The 21,164-nt window shown below is 52.8% G+C and overlaps 1 protein-coding gene across 1 annotated transcript in view; it reads right to left on the bottom strand.

Annotated features, from left to right (window-relative positions):
- The window catches only part of ITGA11 (integrin subunit alpha 11), a 138,549-nt gene that overhangs the window by 17,166 nt on the left and 100,219 nt on the right, over positions 1-21,164 (bottom strand). The window contains exons 12-20 of the mRNA XM_017513586.2: positions 15,579-15,727; positions 11,793-11,933; positions 11,313-11,516; positions 10,145-10,275; positions 7,141-7,307; positions 5,696-5,838; positions 4,259-4,369; positions 1,157-1,242; positions 102-309 (exon numbers count right to left, since the gene is read on the bottom strand). Of these exons, the coding sequence (XP_017369075.1) occupies positions 102-309; positions 1,157-1,242; positions 4,259-4,369; positions 5,696-5,838; positions 7,141-7,307; positions 10,145-10,275; positions 11,313-11,516; positions 11,793-11,933; positions 15,579-15,727 (1,340 nt within the window). The remainder of the gene's footprint in view (positions 1-101; positions 310-1,156; positions 1,243-4,258; positions 4,370-5,695; positions 5,839-7,140; positions 7,308-10,144; positions 10,276-11,312; positions 11,517-11,792; positions 11,934-15,578; positions 15,728-21,164) is intronic.

Raw genomic sequence — 21,164 nt, 5'->3', positions numbered from 1 at the left:
CTGCACCCAGCTCTCTCGTGATTCTCACGTGTCGCCAGGACCCCGCCTGGCCTTCCTTCTCCTTTGTGCCAGGTAGTCTGGGCAGCTCGCTGAGCTCTTACCTTCTGGATCAAGCTGGCAAACTGCAGGTTTGCTGACTGTGAGATATTCAGGATCGTGCTGTACGCGTTCTCGCCCCTGTTCTCCAGTGTGGCCTCCACCGCCACGCGCCGGCGTGTGCTCTCTATGATGAAAACCGCGGTGTCGAAGGACAGCGTATATGCGGAGCAGTCCTGTGCGGCTTTCCTCAGCACCCTCTGGCAGTAGTCCCTGAGAACAAGAGAGCACCAGAGACTGGGCAGATGGCATGAAGACAGCAGGGGTAGAGGGGAACCCCAGGGTTAGGGCAGAAAGGCAGATCTGGGCACTTGACTGGCCTCTGCTCATGGGAAGAGCCACTAGGAGAAGGGGGGAAGTGATGGCAGGCCTGGAAAGAGCTCACCCTTCAAGACCATTTCCTGTTTCAAAGGCCCTCGGTGTTCCCACCATACTCATCATAGCCTCCTCTGAACCGAGAGCTCTTCTTTGACCTCACCACTCACGCATCACCACTCCATGCTTCATGTTTCCCTTTTGGCCTTGGCTGCCAGGAAACTCAGCACTCATGTAGAGATAATCCTGATTTTAGCCTAGCTGGTTAGAATAGGTGCTCCATTATCCTCCTACAAGGTTTGGACGTGCTATTTCAATTTATTGTCTGTCACAGTTATATATGTTTTCTACCTAAATCTTCTCACAGTTGGATCAAAGTTAAGCATAAATTATTGGAAAATATATTACATAAATTTAAAATATGATATTGCTCATTACTTTCCCTTGTATGTTAGTTTGTCCCTTCCAGGGGATTGTACGGCTCCTGCTCACCCTCTGCTGGTGTCCCTGGCGTCTTTCCATTAGAAGGATTGGAAAGCCCAAAGTGTTCAGCCAATGGGCCCTAGAGATTATCTCATCTGAGTTGGAGACAAAGCCCGGACTAGAACGCAGGCTCCAAGTTCGTGTTTGATCCACACTGCCTGTGAGGAGGATGCCCAGGAAATAATCCAGGGCCCCAGGAGCTCCAGAGCCTCTGGCGGTGAAGGGGAAGGGGCACGGGTCGGGGTGGAAGGAGCCGACTCACATGGCTGTGGGCAGGTCACTCCGGGCATCCAGGACAAGGTCAGGGACGCAGTGCTCATCCTCACTGCAGCCGTTCCAGAAGGGCACCTGGGCCAGGGAGAGCCGGGTGTGGGCAGCAGGGTAGGGACCCACAGCCCCTCGCATCTGTCTCCACCACACTAGACATGGGCTGGCTTTCCTGCACTTTCCCCAGATGCCAGACTGCTTTTTCTTGTGCTTCTGCATAGATGCTTCCCTCTTTAAAATGAGGCTCAAAACTCAGCTCCTCCTGGTTCCCTTCCAGTTCATAACTGAGCTGACAGCACAGACCCCCGCCTCCCCGCCACTCACCCAGCACAGCAGTTCTGGTCAACATTTATTGATCATCTACTGTGTGTGGGCGAGGGCTTTGGTACCAGGGATATGAAACAAAGAAGGGGCTTCTGCCCTCAGCTCATGGGGAAGATTAGGGAATGAACAAATAACTGTGTAAAATGTGCAAAAAACCCAAAAGAAGTGTGCATGAGGAACAGAAGAGGCAGAGGAGAAATAGCTGTTTTGGCCTGTAGGAAGTCAGGGAGGGCTTCAGGGAAGTGACAGTGGGTCCGAGTTCTGAAGAATGGTCAAGGTAGCTGGGTGGACTGGGGTGGAGGGTGGCGAACGAAGCCCAGGAGGAATGCAGAGGCCCTGGGGCAGGAGCACACGGTGAGTCTGGGTAATGATGGATAGGTCAGTGTTGCTGTGGTAAGAGACAGGGCGGGGGGAGATGAAGAGATGGGCAGGGGGCTGTGACCTTGAGGGCCTTGGGGTCATGCGTTGCAACTGGTAGGAATTGCCGAGTGCCTCAGGCAGGGAGTGTCCCGACAGCCCTGTGTTTTGAAGGCTGCCCTGGCTGCTGTGGGAGAATGGAGCGAGCAGATGGAAGCTGGAGGCAGGGAGACCACTGAGGCGGCTGCGGCAACATTTGGGTGAGAGCTGATGCTGGTGTCAGTGTGGTGGTGGGCATGGGAGGAGAAAATAGGTCAGTGACCCCAGAGGCGGGATCTACAGGAACCTGGAGGTTGTCGGGGCTGAGGGAGAAAGGGGTCCAAGGGTGTCGGCCGAGTTACTTTTTAGGTGTCTGGAAGGATGGTCATGCCATTTGTTAATAAAAGCAGGGGTTGGCTGGGTGCAGTGGCTTACACCTGTAATCCCAGCACTTTGGGAGGCTGAGGTGGGCGGATCACTAGAGGTCAGGAGTTTGACACCAGCATGGCCAACATGGTGAAACCCTGTCTTTACTAAAAATACAAAAATTAATTGGGTGTGGTAGTGGTGCGCACTGATAATCCCAGCTACTCGGGAGGCTGAGGCAGGAGAATCGTTTGAACCTGGGAGGCGTAGGTTGCAGTAAGCCGAGATCGTGCCATTGCACTCCAGCTGGACAACAGAGCGATACTCCATCAAAAACAAAAAAAACAAAAAAAAAGGCAGGGATTAAGTGGAGAAGTTCGGTGTGGGGGCATGTTGAGTTCTAAGTGCCTGTGGCCCACCCGGGGCAAGGACCTCAGCAGGCAGCTGGACAGTCAAGCCTGGAGCTGAGGGGCAGTAACTGTGACTATCAAGACACAGCCCAAACCAGGGGCAAGGAAACAGGTGTCACAAAGTCATGTGTATCTTAAATTCGTTAACTTTTCTTGAAGGAGAGCTCTCCGGTCCTCACTGAGATCCACGGGCTCTTGCTTTAGGCATGGTTCTACCCATCGCACCCCTCGGCTCCCCACCGCATGGTGCATCTGCAGCTAGAAGCAGGCCAGCTGCCATGGCAACCAGCAGAGCCATATCCAGGGGTCACCATAGAGCTGTACTGAGATGTACTGAGACTCAGAGTGGTGGGAAAGGGACTTAGTTCATCCTCTGATTGTATGCTGCCTCTTGCCTGGCCTGGGCTGCTCATCACTACCTTGCGTGGTGCTCATCGGTGTGAGAGCAGGGATTACCCTGGGTGTTAATCTGTACTGTGGGCTTCAGCATGCTTGTGGGATGAGTGCCATGTACTCATTCATTTGCCATAGTGACTTTGTAATTACTGTGGGAGGACCAAAATGACTTAGTGCACCCAGCTTTCCCCTTCTCCTGGCTCACTAATGAGGAATCCAGCATTGCCAGCCAAGGGCTGCAGACTTAGGAGAAAAGGGGGAGCTGTCAGGACAGGGGTTTGGCGGAGGACTGTGGGAGGCCTGTGGTGTAGGCGGGGGTTGTGGGGGATGATGAGTGGCAAGGAGAGAAGGGGAGGCTTTCAGGGGCATTGCTGTGGACTGTACAGTCCTTTCCTGCTGTTGAAGAAATGCAGGTAAGAACCTGAGTCATTCTGAAACTGCTTCCTGGCCAGATTCTGGCACTCATACAGACATTACTCAGTGACTGGACCTCACAGAATGGCTTAAGAGTGCCATGGTGTGTTCACAAGTTGTTTTTCTAAATCCTCAAGGTTCAGGCATTAGCTCTTCCATTTTACAACTTCGCCTGCTCTCACAGCACAGCAGCAGAATTGAACATTGCCTGACATTTTCCTTGAGTGGGATTTACATGGAGTTGCAGCTGCAGGGAGCATCTGAATGTTAGATGCCAAACATTTTGGATGCCTCTAGAGCCAGGGATTAGACAGTGTGGTTGAGGGATGGGGCCAGTTCTTTTTGGAATATTCAGTCACTCTGCGAATAAGTTAGTCATCTAACAAGCAGAACCCCAGCTCTGAGTGGCTGGCTCTCTCTGGTCTCCACTGTCCTCATCTGTCGAGGAGGGAGGTGGGTGATTAAGATCTCAGGTCCCTTCTCATCCAGTGGTTCACTATATTTCTCCACAGCTCACCCCTTGCTCCCCTGTGCTGGGGATACGGGGAACCTTGAACAGGAGAAGGCCTGGGCCTTGCCCTCGAGGAACCAATCTGCTAATACTCAGCACAGGCCTCGAGGGAGGAGGGAAGGAGCCAGCCACATTGCGAGTTTGCCGGGACAGGAGGTAGGAAGGCGAGGGGAGGGATGGTGTCCTCTGTGCCCGGCACACTCAGGCTCTGGGCTTTAGGGAGGAGGTGGGGTGGGGGTGGGGTTCGTGCCCGAGGGGCGTGCCCTGTACCGACATGTACCGAGACTCTGAGAGTGGTGGGCCAGCCGTCGTCCAGCATGGGGCCATGGTCAGGGTCCTCCAGGGAATATTCCACTGAGAAGGCCACTGGCTTCACGTAGTCAGCAGTGTCCTGGGGGTGGAGAGGAGGGCAAGGGTGAGGGAGGAGACAACATTACTTTCTGGGCCAGGACCATGGATGCTGATGTAGACTGCCACCTTGCTAAGGTGGCAGGGCAGCTGCCCTGTCCCCTCAGGATGAGTCTGCGGGAGGATGGAGGTTCCTGGCGGGTCTGTTGTGGGAAGAGTGTGCCTCTATGAAAGGAGCTCCAAGCCCTGCTCATGCCAGCCCAGCTGCCCGGCCGTTTCGCCAAGCTCCTGGGCATCCTTCAGGGCCGGGCTCCCATTGCCCTGATACCTCGGCCTCCAGGATGCCTGGCAGCGCCGGCCTGCCTCCTACGCCACCCACCACTCTGTTCAGACCAGTTACTCCCGCTGCTCACCTGGCTTTTGAACTTTCTGACTGTGTGTCACTTCCCTCCCAAGCCAGGAAGAGGCCTGGGGCCTCCCAGCAGGGCCCCAGCACTGTGGTAAGGGCTTCAGCATGTGGAATTAGTGAATGAACAAACTCAGGAGCAAGGCAGAGGCACTCAGGCTGGTTCTGAGCACAGATGGTAAGTAAAGGGGTTGCTCAGAGCTGCCTAAAAAGTCCCCCCTGGAACCTGCAGTCCCTGATTTTATAAAGGCGGTGGCTCTCAAACCTGAGCTGGCATCAGGGTCCCCTGGAAGCCTGTTAAAACACGGGGTGCTGGCCGCACTCCAACTGAGTCAGAACATGTGCACTTCCAAGTCTGGGGGGAGGGATGAGGATGCTGCTGGTGTGGATGTGTGGGGGGCCCCTCAGCAGGCATGAGCCTTCTCACACCTGCTCACGTCTCTGACCTCTGGCCATTGAACTCCTGGGGCCAGGTGGGTTTCGAGTGCCCCTGCTTGCATCTCTGAGGCTGGAGCTGTGAGCTGAGCATTTGGTATCTCTGGATAGACGTAAACCTCTCATCCTCTTCCTTAGCTAGAAAATGGGGCACCAGGCCACTACCCTGCTCGTGACATCAGTGGCGCTCCTCTCAGTCTCTCTTCTCATTTTATACATGCCACTGCCTTCTGGACCTGGCCTTCATTGTTAGCGGCTGCCTGCTTATCCCTTCCTTTGGGGCCGTGCCCCCCACCAGCTGCTCCCAGTTTTCTCTGCTGGACCTACTGGGCCCACCTTCCTCCTGTCGGCATCTGAGGGGATGGGGATGTGGGATGGCCAAGGTCAGGGACACTGTCCCCGACTGGCTTCCTGAGGTCTGCTGGGGGCTCAGAACCAGCCAGTCACGAGGTGGACTCTCTGCCTCTCCCTCGGCAGGTGCTCCTTCCTGTAGGAGCTTGGGCTCTGCGGGTGTGGCTGCCAGCTCACCAGGACATGGAAGTTGATCCGCTCACAGAGCTCCTGGCCGGAGGAGAGCAGAACGGCCCTGTTGGTGAATTGGTCCCCGCCCTCGTCCAGGTGGGCCCTCGGTGTATACCGCCTCTCGTCCATGGTGGCGTTGTATCTGATGCCTGCAGGAGGGGAGAGGGCAAGACCACAGAGGCAGAGCCACATGCATACCCAAGACTGTCTGCCTCCTCCAGGAAGCCCCCTAGGCTGGCCAGGGGACAGCTGTTCCTCTCTTCTCACAAGGCCCAGGGTGGGTAGGAAACTCCCACATGGAGAACAAATGATTGCATGAGGAAGGGAAAGGAAGGAACCAAAGAAAAGGGGGAGGCTGAGGGTGGAGAAAAAGCAAGAGGAAGAAATGGAGGGAAAGTGAACACCGCAGATGAGGGGAGACAGGATGTGGGCCAGGGCGGTCCCCCTGCTGCGTCAACACCCCCCTCTGCCTCTCCCTCCACCTTCCCTTTCTCTCCCTGGGCGCTGGGATCCCCCTTAGGGCTGGTCAGAGCCTTTGCTGGGTGCTTCCTCTCACACCAAGGAGGGCTGGCCAGCCCCTTCCCGATGGATCCTCAAACCTTTGACTCCACTCTGGGGCATAAAGCCTGCAGCCTCCTCCCCTTCCATTAGGTTTTGCCAATTCCAGGAAAGGCTCAGTCCCTTCTCCTGCACCCCAGCCGCCCGCAGGCTGCTCCCGGCCGGCCCCAGGCCCTCCTATCTGTCTCCTCTCAGGGAAGGATGTTGAAAGAGAGGGGCACAGCCCCCAGGCTTGCCTTCGTTCTCATTTTCCCTTTGTTCTCTTCTTTGTGTGATCCTGCTGCTTGGTTGAGACCCTCCCTGAGCCCCCACTCCTGTGCCAGGGCAGTAGTCCTGGCACCTGCCGCTCACTTCTTGAGACCACCTGGGCCCGGGGCTGGCATGAGCAGGTGTCTGATTCAATACTTAGCTGGAAGTGATGGACCCTCAGAAGGAAACTGCCCTGCTGGGGGCTCACATCCACTTCTGAGTGGGGCTCCCTGCTGCTGGGGTCTCAGTGGCCTGGCCTCTGGTTTCCCGCAGCCCCTCTGCAGACTCCTGGGTCTACCTCTTCCCCTGCGTCCAGGAGGGCTTCTGGGCTTCCATACCCATTTTGCTCCACTGCCATCAGCCCTGTGTTCTGATCCAAACTCTGTGCCCAGACTGTGTCCTTCTTCTCCCATCCTCTCTGTCATTATCACCCCGGCTCACTGCCACCCTCACTCTGGCATGATGTCCCCTCTTTGTCCTTTGGAATTACAGCACCAGATGGGATCCAGCAGTCACCCAAAGTGCCTGTAGGGCGACCTGGCACTTAGCGCCCATTTTGGGAGAAGCCCAGGCTTTGAAACAGAGCAAGGTGCAGGGGGGAGGCTGGAGCTGGGGGATGGGGAGAAAGGAGGGGCCTGCTTTACCAACAGTTGTCGTTTGGAAATGGGGTGCCAGGAAGATGGGCGTGAAGCAGAGGAAGGCGGCCAGGCAGGTGGCATCCCTGCCACTTCGCTTGCAGTCCCTGTGGAAGATGTTGATCTTGGAGGGCTCAAAGTGGAGGCTGGCATTGATCTGAACCACGGGGCGGGACCTGGAGAAGAAGTGCCAGTGAGCTGGGGTGGGGCAGGGACTCAAGCTGCCCTGCTGTGACTGTGGGGAAGGACAGGATCTGCAAAGCCACTGGAGGCCGTGAGGTGGAGGATGGAGGGGGCTTCAGATGTCAAAGGATTGGCAAGAGTGAGCACAGGGGATGAGGGGCTCAGCCACCTCACGGTCCCTCCGTGCAGCCCCTGCTGACTTCCCTTTGCCCCTCATCGTCTTTTATAGCAGTGGTTCCCCATCCTGGATGCATATCTGAGTCATCTGAAGAGCTTAAAAATATCCTGGTGCCTCAGCTATGCTCTGGGCAAAATCACATCAGAATCAGGCCTTAGCAGGTTTCAAAGCATTACCTCTGAAATTTTCATACGTTTGCACGCCCCCTGGGGATCGTGTTAAAATGCAGATTCTGATCCAATAGCTTGGCACAGATTTTGCATTTCTAACAAGCTCCCAGGTGATGCTAACTTCCATGGACCACACTTTGAAAGAGGGAGGTGTTAACGCTCCCCAGGTGACTCCAGCGTGCAGCCAGCACCGTCCACCCCCACACTACCCCATCAGGTAACCAAGGAAATACAAATTTACCCTTACATCCGTCTAAGTCAAATGTAATTAGGAATCTGTCGTCTCTCCCAACCATGAATGTATATACAAAGAAACACGAGCAGAGTGGCTTAGATGATCTGTGCTGATTCTCTGTTCTTAGCATCAAGGGGGACAGCGCCTCTGCGCTGAAGAGTGAAAGGTTGGATTTGAGTCTGGGTTCCACCAATTCCTCGCTAGACCTTGGCAGGTCACATGATCTCTGTGATGAGGGATTGTGAGGATCAGTGGAGGTGAGAATGTCCTTTGACAGTGTGGAATGCTGTGTCAGCACAGTACGTTACGTCTGAAGTTCTCAAACTTGGCAGCCCGTTGGAATCACTTGGGGAGTTTAAAAAAAATTACTGCTGCCCGGGTCCCTCCACAGAATTTTGCTTTAATTGGTCTGGGCAAAGCCTGGGCAATGACATTTTAAAAGCTCCCCTGGTGATCTAGGGCAGTCATGTTTGAGAACTATGGGGGTTGACCATCAAGTCTTCCCGGAGGGCTGTGGCCCACAGTTTCATGGCTATTCAGGGAGCACACAGGTGTAGACTTCAAAAGCTAGAGCTGGATCCAGTTATTTCTGTGAAACTGATTCTCCTGGAGTGTGTGTGTGCATATGTGTATCTTGCTTCTGGGGTTTTGCTCTTGTTGCCTAGGCTGGAGTGCAATGACACAATCTCGGCTCATTGCAACCTCTGCCTCCCATGTTCAAGTGATTCTCCTGCCTCAGCCTCCCGAGTAGCTAGGATTACAGGCATGCGCCGCCATGCCCAGCTAATTTTGTGTTTTTTAGTAGAGATGGATTTTCTCCATGTTGGTCAGGCTGGTCTTGAACTCCCGACCTCAGGTGATTCGCCTGCCTCAGCCTCCCAAAGTGCTGGGATGACAGGCATGAGCCACCGCGCCCAGCCGGCGTTCATGTGTTACTTTAAATACCTGCTAGGTTCTGCATACCCGCCTCCCCGGGCCTTGGTGACTTGCCTTGCTTTCTTGACTGGAACCAACACAGTGAACACCTTTACCATGCCTTGCAAGCCCAGGCTGCTGTTGCTGCCACCACCACCACCACCATCAAGGACCTAAGGGCCCCCAGACGTGGCACAGACCTTTGAAGAGAGACAGGCCATGCTCCTGGGCACTGGCTGGGCTGCACCTGCCCTGGCCCTGGCTTCCCAGTGCTGCCTAGAAGGCCAGGTGACATCACCAGGAGTGTGGGGTAGCAGATGCTCTGACCATGACAAGTGAGGGATCTGAAGGAGCCACAAGTCTGCTGCTTCCCCTTCTTCCCCTACAATGGGCTGTTTTATGCCACATTGGGAATGCTGAGGTGCTAAGCAAAGAGCAGCACGCGTGGTGAGGCCAGGCTGGCCCGCTTGCCAACTGCGCTCCCTTCCAGCTTCACCCCACTTCCACGGCATTCACAGAGGCTTTTGCCTCAGGTTCTGTTTTCTAGGGAACCTGGAGGAAGACATCTCCCCCTTGAGGTTGTAGTAGTCTTGTGAACAGGAGCCTAGCCTTTCCTGTATTCTCCCTGTGAAGTTATAGATCTCTGTTCAATGCCTTTTTAAAGTTATAGGGCAAATATGATTGCATTTGTATAAAATCATAAGTAGGGGGAAAAAGGACAGGGAGGAGATACGCCACAACGTTAATAGTGGCATTGGTAAGGTGATAGCAGGCCGAGTGATTTTTTTCCCTTATTTTATAAATGTTCTTTATGTTATTGTATTTATGATAAAAATGTCAACATATTTGAAAAAATACTCAAGGTTTTTTGGCTCAAAAAGTAGCCAACATATGGTAAAATAAATGGGTGTTTAGGAAGCATGAAAATGAGCCCCTGAAGAAGGGAAACAAGAAGTCAGAGGGCTTTGGAAGAAAGAAATCTCTGCACTAAACATTCCTCCACGCCAGCCCTCCCAGCTGGTAAAAATATGCTCAGCTGGCTCCTGACAGTGTTAGAGATTGAAAAGTTGAAGTGGAAAGACGCGCCTCTGTAGCCAGAACTTTTAGGACACATTTTAAGAGTGGGGGCTTTTGGACAGGACTTCAATTTATATTGAATTTACACTGATTTCACGAAAAGAAAATGTGTAAGCAAGATACGCTAAGAACAGGGTGAGTCTAGCTGAGGGTGGCTCAAGTCAAGGGACAAAGATCCTGAAGCCTGTCTTCAACCCCCGCATTCATCATGACCTTCAGAAGAGCCCAGGAGGCGGGATCAGTGGGGGAACCAACCACAGAATCACAGCGTTGCCAAGGGCGCCCACTGCCAGGTCGATGAGCCCATCCTCATTGAGGTCCAGTTGCCCGTGGATGCTGCAGCCAAAATACTGGAGGCCGGTAGCCAGCTCTGAGGCAGTGATTCTCTGCAGGGAGTGGGAAGAGAGGGGGAGGGCATGCATGCTGTGGGTGTGGGGGCATGTAGCCCTGAGTGGCAGGAGCAGTCAGGAGCCTGTTTGAAACCACCAAGAAGCTTCCCCAACCCGAAGCAATCTCCTCTCCTGGCCTGTCCTGGCACCTGAAATTCCTACCATTCAAGTCATTCGTTTGGATTAAGATATTGTGTCTTAAAAGAGCTCCCTATTAAGTGTGAATACATGTGACTTGGCAGGTGGCCCATCCAAGTCTCTCACGCTGGTCTCTTTGTGAGGCTCTCTTATAAACAGTGTGTGCAAACGCAAAAGGATGATCCTCGGTGGTGGGACCTCAGATGGGTGGGTTTTGAGATGAGCACAGTTTCTAGCATGAAGCAATTCCAGAGAAGGGCGAGCCCAGAAGCGATTCTCCGCTGGCAGGCATTTGCGGGGAGTGAGGGTCAGGTGCCAGGGACCTGTTGTTTGTTATTGCGGGGGGATAAAGGCAAGCAGGAAGAGGGTGCCAAAGTGGGTGACGGGAGGATCCTAAAGGTAAAGTGTGTCCCCTCCTTTTTTTTTTTTTTTTTTTTTGAGACAGAGTTTCACTCTTGTGACCCAGGCTGGAGTGCAATGGCGCGATCTCGGCTCACCGCAACCTCCGCCTCCTGGGTTCAGGTAATTCTCCTGCCTCAGCCTCCTGAGTAGCTGGGATTACAGGCACGCGCCACCATGCCCGGCTAATGTTTTGTATTTTTAGTAGAGACGGGGTTTCACCATGTTGACCAGGATGGTCTCGATCTCTTGACCTCGTGATCCACCCGCCTCGGCCTCCCAAAGTGCTGGGATTACAGGCTTGAGCCACCGCGCCCGGCTCAAATGCGCCCTTTTCAAAATTTCCGCTTAGGGGAAGCATGGCCGGGGTAGACTGGAATCCGTTCCCGTGAGAGGGCGCGGAAGAAAATCCCGAACCAGATGAGGCCCAGAAGCTCCTGGGTCTCCTAAAGTCCCGTTTGCTCTGCCCGCTTCGCCGGGGGTGGGGGGAGCCTGACCTGCTTTGGCGTCTTCAGGATGCTGCCCCGGAAGCCGTGGAAGATGTAGATGGCTCCCGCGTGGTTGTCCTCTAGGGGGGCTCCCACCACCACATCATCGAAGGAATCCTGGTTGAGGTCTCGCACCGAGGCGATGGAGGACCCAAATCGGGCATTCTGGTAACTGTGCGAATCCTTCAGTGTTCCGTTATAAACAAACCGGTTCTGCAAAACCAGGGGCAGAAAAAAGCTGGGGAGGCCTTGGGGAAAGTTCCTGAGGCTCCTCCTTCCCTCTGCAGGTGTCCCGGCACCCTCTCCCTACTGCGTTCCCCCAGCACCCCCGTCTCCGGTACAGGAGCCCAGCCATGGAGGAGGCTCCGATTCTTCCCAGGCTGGGCCCCAGCACTGGCCTTGCTGGTAACCCATTTCCCTCGTGGCTCCCCAAGTCCAAGCAGAGGTTGGGGGCCCCCGAGAAGCTGCCCAGCCCCCGCCCAGCCATACCTGTCTGAGCTCATAGACGTACACCCTGCCTCGTTCGCGGCCCTCGCTGAAGTACATGGGTGCGCCCACGAGCAGGACATCAGTCACGCCGTCGCCGTTGATGTCCACCGAGGTGATCTCACTCCCGAAGTAAGAGCCTATCTGCGCGGTGACGGGGGAGAGGAGCGGGCTGGCTGCCAGCTGGCTCAGCCCAGAGCCCTTGCCGGGCCAGCAGAGGGAAGCCAAGGCCACCCTGTGACTCAGAATTCTCCTTGAACAAACGGGTCCCCTCTTCTCAGGCGCTCCCTGTCCTCTCCCTGGGGCCGACTTGCCTGTTCTGTTCGCCCTTCTCCTCTTTCCTCTTTTCCTTCTGTCATCATCCCCTACCCACTCTTCTTTCTATTGTTTATCGGTGACCATTTATCTTGTGTGTAAAGCGATATAATGACAAAAAATAAGGAAAATGTTTAAAAGTATGAAGAAGAAAACAAAAGTTACCCACAGTCCCGACATCCAAATATAACTACCATGAATGTTTTCGTGGATTGTCTTCTAGTTTTTTTCCCCCAAGGCATGTTGCCTGTTTGTACATGTGTGTATATATGTTTTTATTTTTACAAATTGGGGTAATAATGCCAATATAGTTTATGTACTGATTTTTAAATAAAACAATATATCACAAACATTTTTCTACGATGTGTTACATTTTTGTCTACAACATGATCACTGGTGATTCCACAGTGCTCCAAAATATGCATGTATCATAATATATTTTTTTTGTTTTTTTTTTTTGAGACGGAGTCTCACTCTGTCACCAGACTGGAGTGCAGTGGTGCGATCTCAGCTCACTGCAACTTCTGCCTCCTGGGTTCAAATGATTCTCCTGCCTCAGCCTTCCAAGTAGCTGGGACTACAGGTGCCTGCCACCATGCCTGGCTAATTTTTATATTTTTAGTAGAGACACGGTTTCACCATGTTGGCCAGGACGCCCTTGATCTCTTGACTTCGAGATCCGCTGGCCTTGGCCTCTCAAAGTGCTGGGATTACAGGCACGAGCCACTGCACCTGGCCCATAATGTATTTACTCAATGATTGCTGGACAGTTAGTTTTACTTTTTTTTCCTTTGAGACAAAGTTTTGCTCTATCACCCAGGCTGGAGTGCAATGGTGCGATCTTGGCTCATTGCAGCCTCGAACTCCTGGGTTCAAGCGGTCCTCCCACCTCAGCCTCCTGAGTAGCTGGGACCACAGGCACTCGCCACTATGCCTGGCTATTTAAAAAAATTATTTGTAGAGATGGGGTCTCGCTATGTTGCCCAGGCTGGAACTCCTCTTCTCAAGTGATTCTCTCACCTCAGCCTCTCAAAGTGCTGGGATTACAGGTGTGAGGCACTGTTTTTTAATTTTTGATGTTCTAAATCATTCTGGCATTAGCATCGCGGCTGGTGAATGATGGTTTCTTTCAGTGCCTGAGCACTTGCTGTGTTCCCCTTCTGCTTGGGGTGCAGTCCTCCCCACTTCAGTGAGGGCACTACTCACCCCCCCCCATCAGAAACCCAGAAACCCTGACTCCGCCTTCCACCTCTCCCACCTGCAAACCTGCCTGCAAGTCCTACCTGGTGCATGCCAATTCACCAGCTGCTGCCCACTGCTTCTTCCCCAGGTGGAAGTTTCTCTGTCTCCCCAAGCCCCAGCTCCCAATGCAGTGCTCCTGGCTCCTGCCCAACCGAGTTACTTCTCTTCTCCAAAAGCCCCAGGCCCTGGCCGGCTTCCAGGCTTCCCTCTGCGCAAGCTTTTCTCTTGCATGCGTCCTCCCCAGATCATCCCCTGCTATCCCTCAGGTCTCAGCTGAAGTGTCACTTCCTGCTAGAGACTGTCCTTGACCTTCTCCTTTCTGCTCCCTGCCCCTTTTCTATGCCCTCTGCTCCACAGTCCTCCCACCAGCCCCCGTTCCCTCCGCTAGGAGCCCATGAGGGTGGGCACTGAGCCTGCTGCGTTCCCTCTCAGCCAGGGTACTGTGCCTGGCACAGAGAAGGTGCTTAATGAATGCTTATTGGATCACTGGGTTGCTTAGGAAAGGGGAAGGTGTCCTGTTCATGGACAGGCCCCGTGTGGGATGGTTTATGGCCTTTGGTTAGCTCATGTGAGCCCCACGCTGCTAGGAGAGAGGGTCATCCTCATTTTACAGGGAAGGAGCCAAAACTCAGAGAATGGGAGCTGCTTGCCAGGGTCAGAAGGCTGGTCACCTGGTCACCGCCAAGCTGGCTGGAATTGGGGTCTGTCTGACACCCTGGCCCATGACTCTGCCTCCCCCGCCCATCTCTGGCTTGGTGTGTTTTCAGAAGAAATCTCTTCTCAAGCATTAAAAGCTTTTAACTGAGGAGAAAGATAAAAATGTAGAGGAGAGGAAAGGGAAATGACAGACACGGGAGTGACAGGGAAGCCATGTGCCTACATAAAGTAACTAAGAAGCAGACAGCGAGCGAGCGAGGGACGGGGAGGGAGAATTTGTCTAAATATGTGGCCTCAGCTATGTGGGTCACCGCGATTTGGAATCCACTTAATTTAGCTGCCTTCAGCACTGCGGTTTCTCGTTCGGATGTTGGAGGCGGAACTGGGCAGGAAAAATGTCATAAATTCATCAGCAAATTCCCTCCAGCTCTCCAGGTCTAGCCCTCGATTCCCAAGAGCTGGCCCTGGGTGAGTGTGGGCGGGCAGGGTGGAGGGTGAGAGCTGAGCTGCCCGGGATGGCCCAAGCCTAAGAGACGGGGAGGAATGGCAGGAGGGTGGCGCTCTGCAGCTAGAGGGATTTAGGTTAGACTCAGCGAGGAGCGGGTTCTCACGGTGACAGGCCAAGGGCAGTCAGAGATGCAGGAGACAGGGCTGTTCTCAGGCTCAGGAGAGCCGATGGGGACCTGGAGACAACATAGAAGGGCTTGGACAGCGCTCAGCTCCGGCCTAGAGAGAGCACGGATGCTGCCGGTCAGGAGGAGCCCAGGCCTGGTTTTAGGGTTGTTGGGGGCCAGGAGAAGCCCAGGCCTGGTTTTGGGGTTCGTGGGGGCCAGGAGGAGCCCAGGTGTGGTTTTGGGGTTTGTGGGGGCCAGGAGGAGCCCAGGTGTGGTTTTGGGGTTGTTGGGGGCCAGGAGGAGCCCAGGCCTGGTTTGGGGGTTGTTGGGGGCCAGGAGGAGCCCAGGCCTGGTTTTGGGGTTGTTGGGGGCCAGGAGGAGCCCAGGCCTGGTTTTGGGCTTGGTGGGGCTCAGGGGGAGCCCAGGCCTGGTTTTGGGGTTTGTGGGGCTCAGGAGGTGGCATAATGTAGGCAGCACCAACAAGAGGGTTTTTGGCTTGACCCAGTCAAGAATTTGCCGTAGAACCCTGGAAAAGCCACACTGCTTCCCAGGACCCCAGCTTCCCTCTGCGATGGAAGTGACTTGGATTGGAGCGCTGTTTTCACCACCAGCGACTCTTATCATAGCTTTCCAATGTGCAGCCATCACTGTCCAACACGGGACTCTCAGCACACAGTCTGGCTGCCAACCGCCTCCCTGCAGGGCAGTGCCATTGGCAGCCTTCCCATTCTGCATTGCTTCCCTTCCAGGAAAAGGGAAGGAGCTGGCATCCTGGAGGACCCATGGGACCTCTGTGGGTGGATGCACACTCCTGCCACTCCCGACAGCATGACAATGGGTGGAGGAATATGACTGCCCTTCGGGGCCCCCAGTGGCCCAGGCACGCCTGTATTCACTGCCCTCCATTTGTCTGACCCGCCTCCTCTTCCATCCGTCCCCGCCCCAGCTCCCCCTTCATTACCTGCTGGCCCCGCAGAGCCTGGTGGATGGTGAGGCTCCGGTTGCTGTGCATGGTGAACAGGATGACTTTGCCCGTGTGGTTGAACCGGGGGGCTCCGGCCACGTACACCCGCCCCTGCCTGGAGGACACGACCGATGTGACTGTGTACCCTGCCACAGGAGGAAACAGGCTGATCTTTGGCACCACGTCCTCAGCAGGCCTTGCTCGGGCCCGGTGTGTGACTTGGCCATGCCAGAGGATGTACCAGGGATGGGGTAGGTTCAGAGCCAGCTCAGCAGATTCAGTCATGCAGGGCTGTAATTCCTAGGGGAAGCTGCCAGGCAAGGCCTAGGAGATGGGTTTGGAGGGTGGGGAGGACTCACCGCACCCCAGCCCTTGCTGGAGAAAATAAAGGGAGCCAGGTGGGGCTGCTAAAAGAGATCACTAACTTGAAATGCATACATTCCTCCTTCACCTGCTCATGAGCATGGCAGAGGGCAGCAGCGAGCAGGGCAGACTCTAGCCTCACTTCATTTGATATTGGGCAGACTTTGTTTTTGTTCTTCACCAATCTACACCCTTGGGAACTAACCAGGATCCTCTTTATTACCACAAATGCCTGCTAAGTGGCTCACTGAGGACTAGAGCGTGTTAGCCGTGGAAGTGGAAGGAATTGATCAGCTTCAGATATTTACATGGGGTCTCAGGGATTCTTGAAGCTCCAAAGCTTTGCAGACTCAAAGGAGGAAGCTCCTGTGAGTCCCAGACATACAGCATGCCAAAGAGAAAACGGAACCCCAGGGGCTGTTTGGAAAGGCTGCCGGTCCCTGCTCCTGGCGTGGCTGTAACTGATCGCTGTGATTCTCAAGTCGCCCACCCAGTACCCAGGAAGCAAATGTGCAGCTTTTGAGGCAGCTCTCCTGAAAGTGGGCTCCAGCAGGTGTGCAAAGCTGGTGGCATCCCAGAATCCCGCTTTCTGCCAGACAACCTTGGATTCCAGGTTTGAGATGGGCGTTGGGCCTTGGCGACAGTTCCTGGGCTGTTTCTGGGGAACAGACGTCTCCTGCAGTGCACATGTGTGAGTGTGTGTATGCACATGTATGCATGTGTGTAACCCTATCACTTGGGTCCCACTGGCTGCTTCCGAGGGGCTACAGCGTGTACAGGTGAGCTGGCTCCGTGCTGGGGGTGAGCCGCTCTGGCTCCAGACACAACAGTTTTCACTCTTGAGGGTGCACTTTGGGGAATGAGGCTTGACAGGTTCATAAGACCGAGACCTCACATAGGGGTGGCTAACATGGCCAAACCATAAATATACAGGTGGGTGGGCTTAGCCCATGGTGTGGAGCACAGGTTTCTTCCAAGCTAAGCCCTCTGTGGCACGACTGACAATGTTCTCAGCGAGGCTTGGGCTTTTGGGCTTTGGAAGGAGGGCACTGACATGAAGTTGGGGGCCAAGTATCCTAGGGGCAGGCGTGGGCCAGCTCTCAAAGTTCACAGAGCTTCCTGCCTTCCAGCTGTCTGTGGGTGGTGTCTTTGGTTCCGAGGCAACTCTCTGGCCAGCAGGAAGGGCCATTCTGAGGCTGGGCCAGCCTCCTTGAAGGCCTGACGAAAGGGAAGGGATGTGGCCCGAAATCTGTATTGCACCCCCAGTGGAGGCTGGGGCTGGCCTCCCGGTCTCCTTGCCATGTAGTGCTCCTCTCCCTTGGGACATGGGAGGAATCTTCCAGCAGGCCTCTCCGCCCCAGCAGAGAACACAGACACTGCTCTCACCGGATGACTCTGAGAGGGAGGAGGAGGAAGAGAAAAGGCACTTCCTCAAGACCCCCACCCAAGGCAGTGACTGGCTAAGGCATGACAGCTGGGCCTCATGAATGTCCTTCAGCCAAGCGCCACCCCTCCAGGGTCTTCTGGGAAGCAAAGCAGGGTGGCTCTGCTGGGCCAGGGGGACAGTCATCCTGCTGTGCTCTCACTCAGGTACATTCAATAGCTCCCTACTGTCAGCTTGAAAAATCTCAAAGCACTTAACCTGGCATTCGAGGCTAACCTGCCCTCTCCTCCATGTTCCCACTTCTCCCCCTGCGCCAGCCACACTCTTCTACTTCTTGGGTCCTGAAATAACCTTCCCACACCTCCCTCCTTTGATTGGCCCTCCTTGGCTTATTTGAAACATCCCCTGCGGTGGAGACCTGGGGTAGGCTTCAGCTCCTACACAGTGGGTCCCAAGTGTACCAGCCCACTGGGCCATGGCCGACCATGCCGTTTCTCTGACTCACTTGGAATTAACCTCAATGGCCCTGGGACATCCTGATGTGATCGGCCTTGCTGTTGAATGCCTTGTGGCACCCGTACCTGTGCCCCCTCCTTGGTTTCCTCACTTTCAGTGCAGTGCTGCGAACTTGGGGCAATCTCAAAGAAACACGAGTAATTCTAGTTTCTAGTTAAAGGGGTGCTAGCCTTTGTTCTTCCAGCATCTTTCCCAGTGTTTGAGAATTTGCCAAGGCAAGGACTCCAATCTTTCTTTTATTTGTGCTTTTATCTGATCTCCTACCTCAATTGTGTTGTAATTATCTGTGCACGTGTCTGTGTCTCCCACGGGCCAGGAAGCAGCTTGAGGGGAGACACTGTGTCCTGCTCACCATGGAGCTCCCATAGCATCAGCCACAGGTGCTATGTAATCCCGGTTTAACACCTTGCAAATTAAATTAACATCTTTCGAATTAAACAGAATGCAGGCCCTAGGGCCAGATGCTGTTGGGAAACTTCTAGGGATTCTATACTTCTGAATTTTCTTTTTATTTATTTATTTATTTTGAGACGGAGTGTTGCTCTGTCCCCCAGGCTGGAGTGCAGTGGCGTGATCTCAGCTCACTGTAACCTCCCCCTCCCGGGTTCAAGTGATTGTCCTTCCTCAGCCTCCACAGTAGCGGGGACTACAGGTGCCCACCACCATACACAGCTATTTTTCAGTAGAGACAGGGTTTCACTGTGTTGGCCAGGATAGTCTCGATCTCCTGACTTCATGATCCGCTCGCCTCAACCTCCCAAGGTGCTGGGATTATAGGCGTGAGCCACTGCGCCCAGCCCACTTCTGAATTTTCTAGCACAGTCCTGATTCCAGTATTTTGGCCTTTTGTCAGCGGAGGATCCTAAGGTTGGGGATGGAAAATGGGGTAACCACAGTGTGGGCAGAGTCATAGGCAGGGTGTTGGCTAAAGAGCTGAGGAACAAAGGTCAGGATGGGACAGAGCATCAGAGAGAAGACGGGCACCTGGACAGATCTGCTGTCCACTCTGGGCAGCCTCAGAGCACAGAGGACAGGACTGGGGTCCCAGGAGGCTTTAATGAGGAATACTGTTATAGACAGTGGACTTGGTTCAGAAACTCAGAAAGACCCAGAGGCAATGGGGACCTGAACATCACCCCCTTTGCTGTCTTCCCCTCTGTCCCTTTCTTTAGAAAGGAACAAGTCGTAATTCGCTACATAAACAGAACCAAAGACAAAAACCACATGATTATCTCAATAGATTCAGAGAAGGCTTTTGACAAAATTCAACAGCACTTTATGCTAAAAACTCTCAATAGACTAGGTATTGACAGACTGTATCTCAAAATAATAAAAGCTTTTTACGACAAACCCACAGCCAGTATCATACTGAATGGGCAAAAACTGGAAGAAGTCCCTTTGAAATCTGGCACTAGACAAGGATGCCCGCTCTCACCACTGCTATTCAATATAGTACTAGAAGTTCTAGCCAGAGCAATCAGGCAAGAAAAAGAAATAAAGGGTATTCATTTAGGAAAGGAGGAAGTCAAATTGTCTCTATTTGCAGATGACATGATTTTATATTTAGAAGACCCCATCGTCTCAATCCAAAATCTCCTGAGACTGATAAGCAACTTCAGCAAAGTCTCAGGATACAAAATCAATGTGCAGAAATCACAAGCATTTCTATACACCAATAACAGACTTAAAGAGAGCCAAATCAAGAACGAACTGCCATTCACAATTGCTACAAAGAGAATAAAATACCTAAGAATACAACTAACAAGGAACGTAAAGGACCTCTTCAAGGAGAATTACAAACCACTGCTCAAGGAAATAAGAGAGGACACAAACAGAAGGAGAAACATTCCATGCTCATGGTTAGGAAGAATCAATATTGTGAAAATGGCCATACTGCCCAAAGTAATTTATAGATTCAATGCTATCCCCATCAAGCTACCAATGACCTTCTTCACAGAACTGGAAAAAACCACCTTCAACTTCATATGGAACCAAAAGAGAGCCCGCATAGCCAAGTCAATTCTAAGCAAAAAGAATAAAGGTGGAGGCATCACATGACCTGACTTCAAACTATACTACAAGGCTACAGTAATCAAAACAGCATGATACTGGTACCAAAACAAAGATATAGAGCAATGAAACAGAACAGAGGCCTCAGAGGCAATGCCACATATCTACAACCATCTGATCTTTGACAAACCCGACAAAAAAAAGCAATGGGGAAAGGATTCCCTGTTTAATAAATGGTGTCAGGAAAACTGGCTAGCCATGTGCAGAAAGTAGGAACTGGACCCTTCCTGACACCTTACACTAAAATTAACTCCAGATGGATTAAAGACTTAAACATAAGATCTAACCCCATAAAAACCCTAGAAGGAAACCTAGGCAAAATCATTCAGGAGATAGGCATAGGCAAGGACTTCATGACCAAAACACCAAAAGCATTGACAACAAAAGCCAAAATAGACAAATGGGATCTAATTAAACTCCAGAGCTTCTGCATAGCAAAAGAAACAATCATTAGAGTGAACCAGCAACCAACAGAATGGGAAACAATTTTTGCAATCTACCCATCTGACAAAGGGCTAATATCCAGAATCTACAAAGAAGTAAAACAGATTTACAAGAAAAAAAACAAACAAACCCATTCAAAAGTGGGCGAAAGATATGAACAGACACGTTTCAAAAGAAGACATATATGAGGCCAACAAACATATGAAAAAATGCTCATCATCACTGGTCATCAGAGAAATGCAAATCAAAACCACATTGAGATACCACCTCACGCCAGTTAGAATGGTGATCATTAAAAAATTTGGAGACAACAGATACTGGAGAGGATGTGGAGAAATTGGAACACTTTTACACTGTTGGTGGGAGTGTAAATTAGTTCAACCATTGTGGAAGACAGTGTGGCGATTCCTCAAGGACCTAGAAATAGAAATTCCATTTGACCCAGCAACCCCATTACTGGGTATATATCCAAAGGATTATAAATCGTTCTACTATAAGGACACGTGCACACGAATGTTCACCGCAGCACTGTTTACAATAGTAAAGACCTGGAACCAACCCAAATGCCCATCGATGTTAGACTGGACAAGGAAAATGTGGCACATATACACCACGGAATACTATGCAGCCATCAAAAACGATGAGTTCGTGTCCTTTGTAGGGACATGGATGAACCTGGAAACCATCATTCTCAGCAAACTGACACAAGACCAGAAAATCAAACACCGCATGTTCTAACTCATAGGCAGGTGTTGAACAATGAGAACACAGGGACACAGGGAGGGGAAATCACACATTGAGGTCTG

Source organism: Cebus imitator, unplaced genomic scaffold (assembly GCF_001604975.1).
Source record: "Cebus imitator isolate Cc_AM_T3 unplaced genomic scaffold, Cebus_imitator-1.0 Scaffold496, whole genome shotgun sequence".
Lineage (NCBI taxonomy): Eukaryota > Metazoa > Chordata > Mammalia > Primates > Cebidae > Cebus > Cebus imitator.
This window is presented reverse-complemented; position numbering and strand designations above follow the sequence as displayed.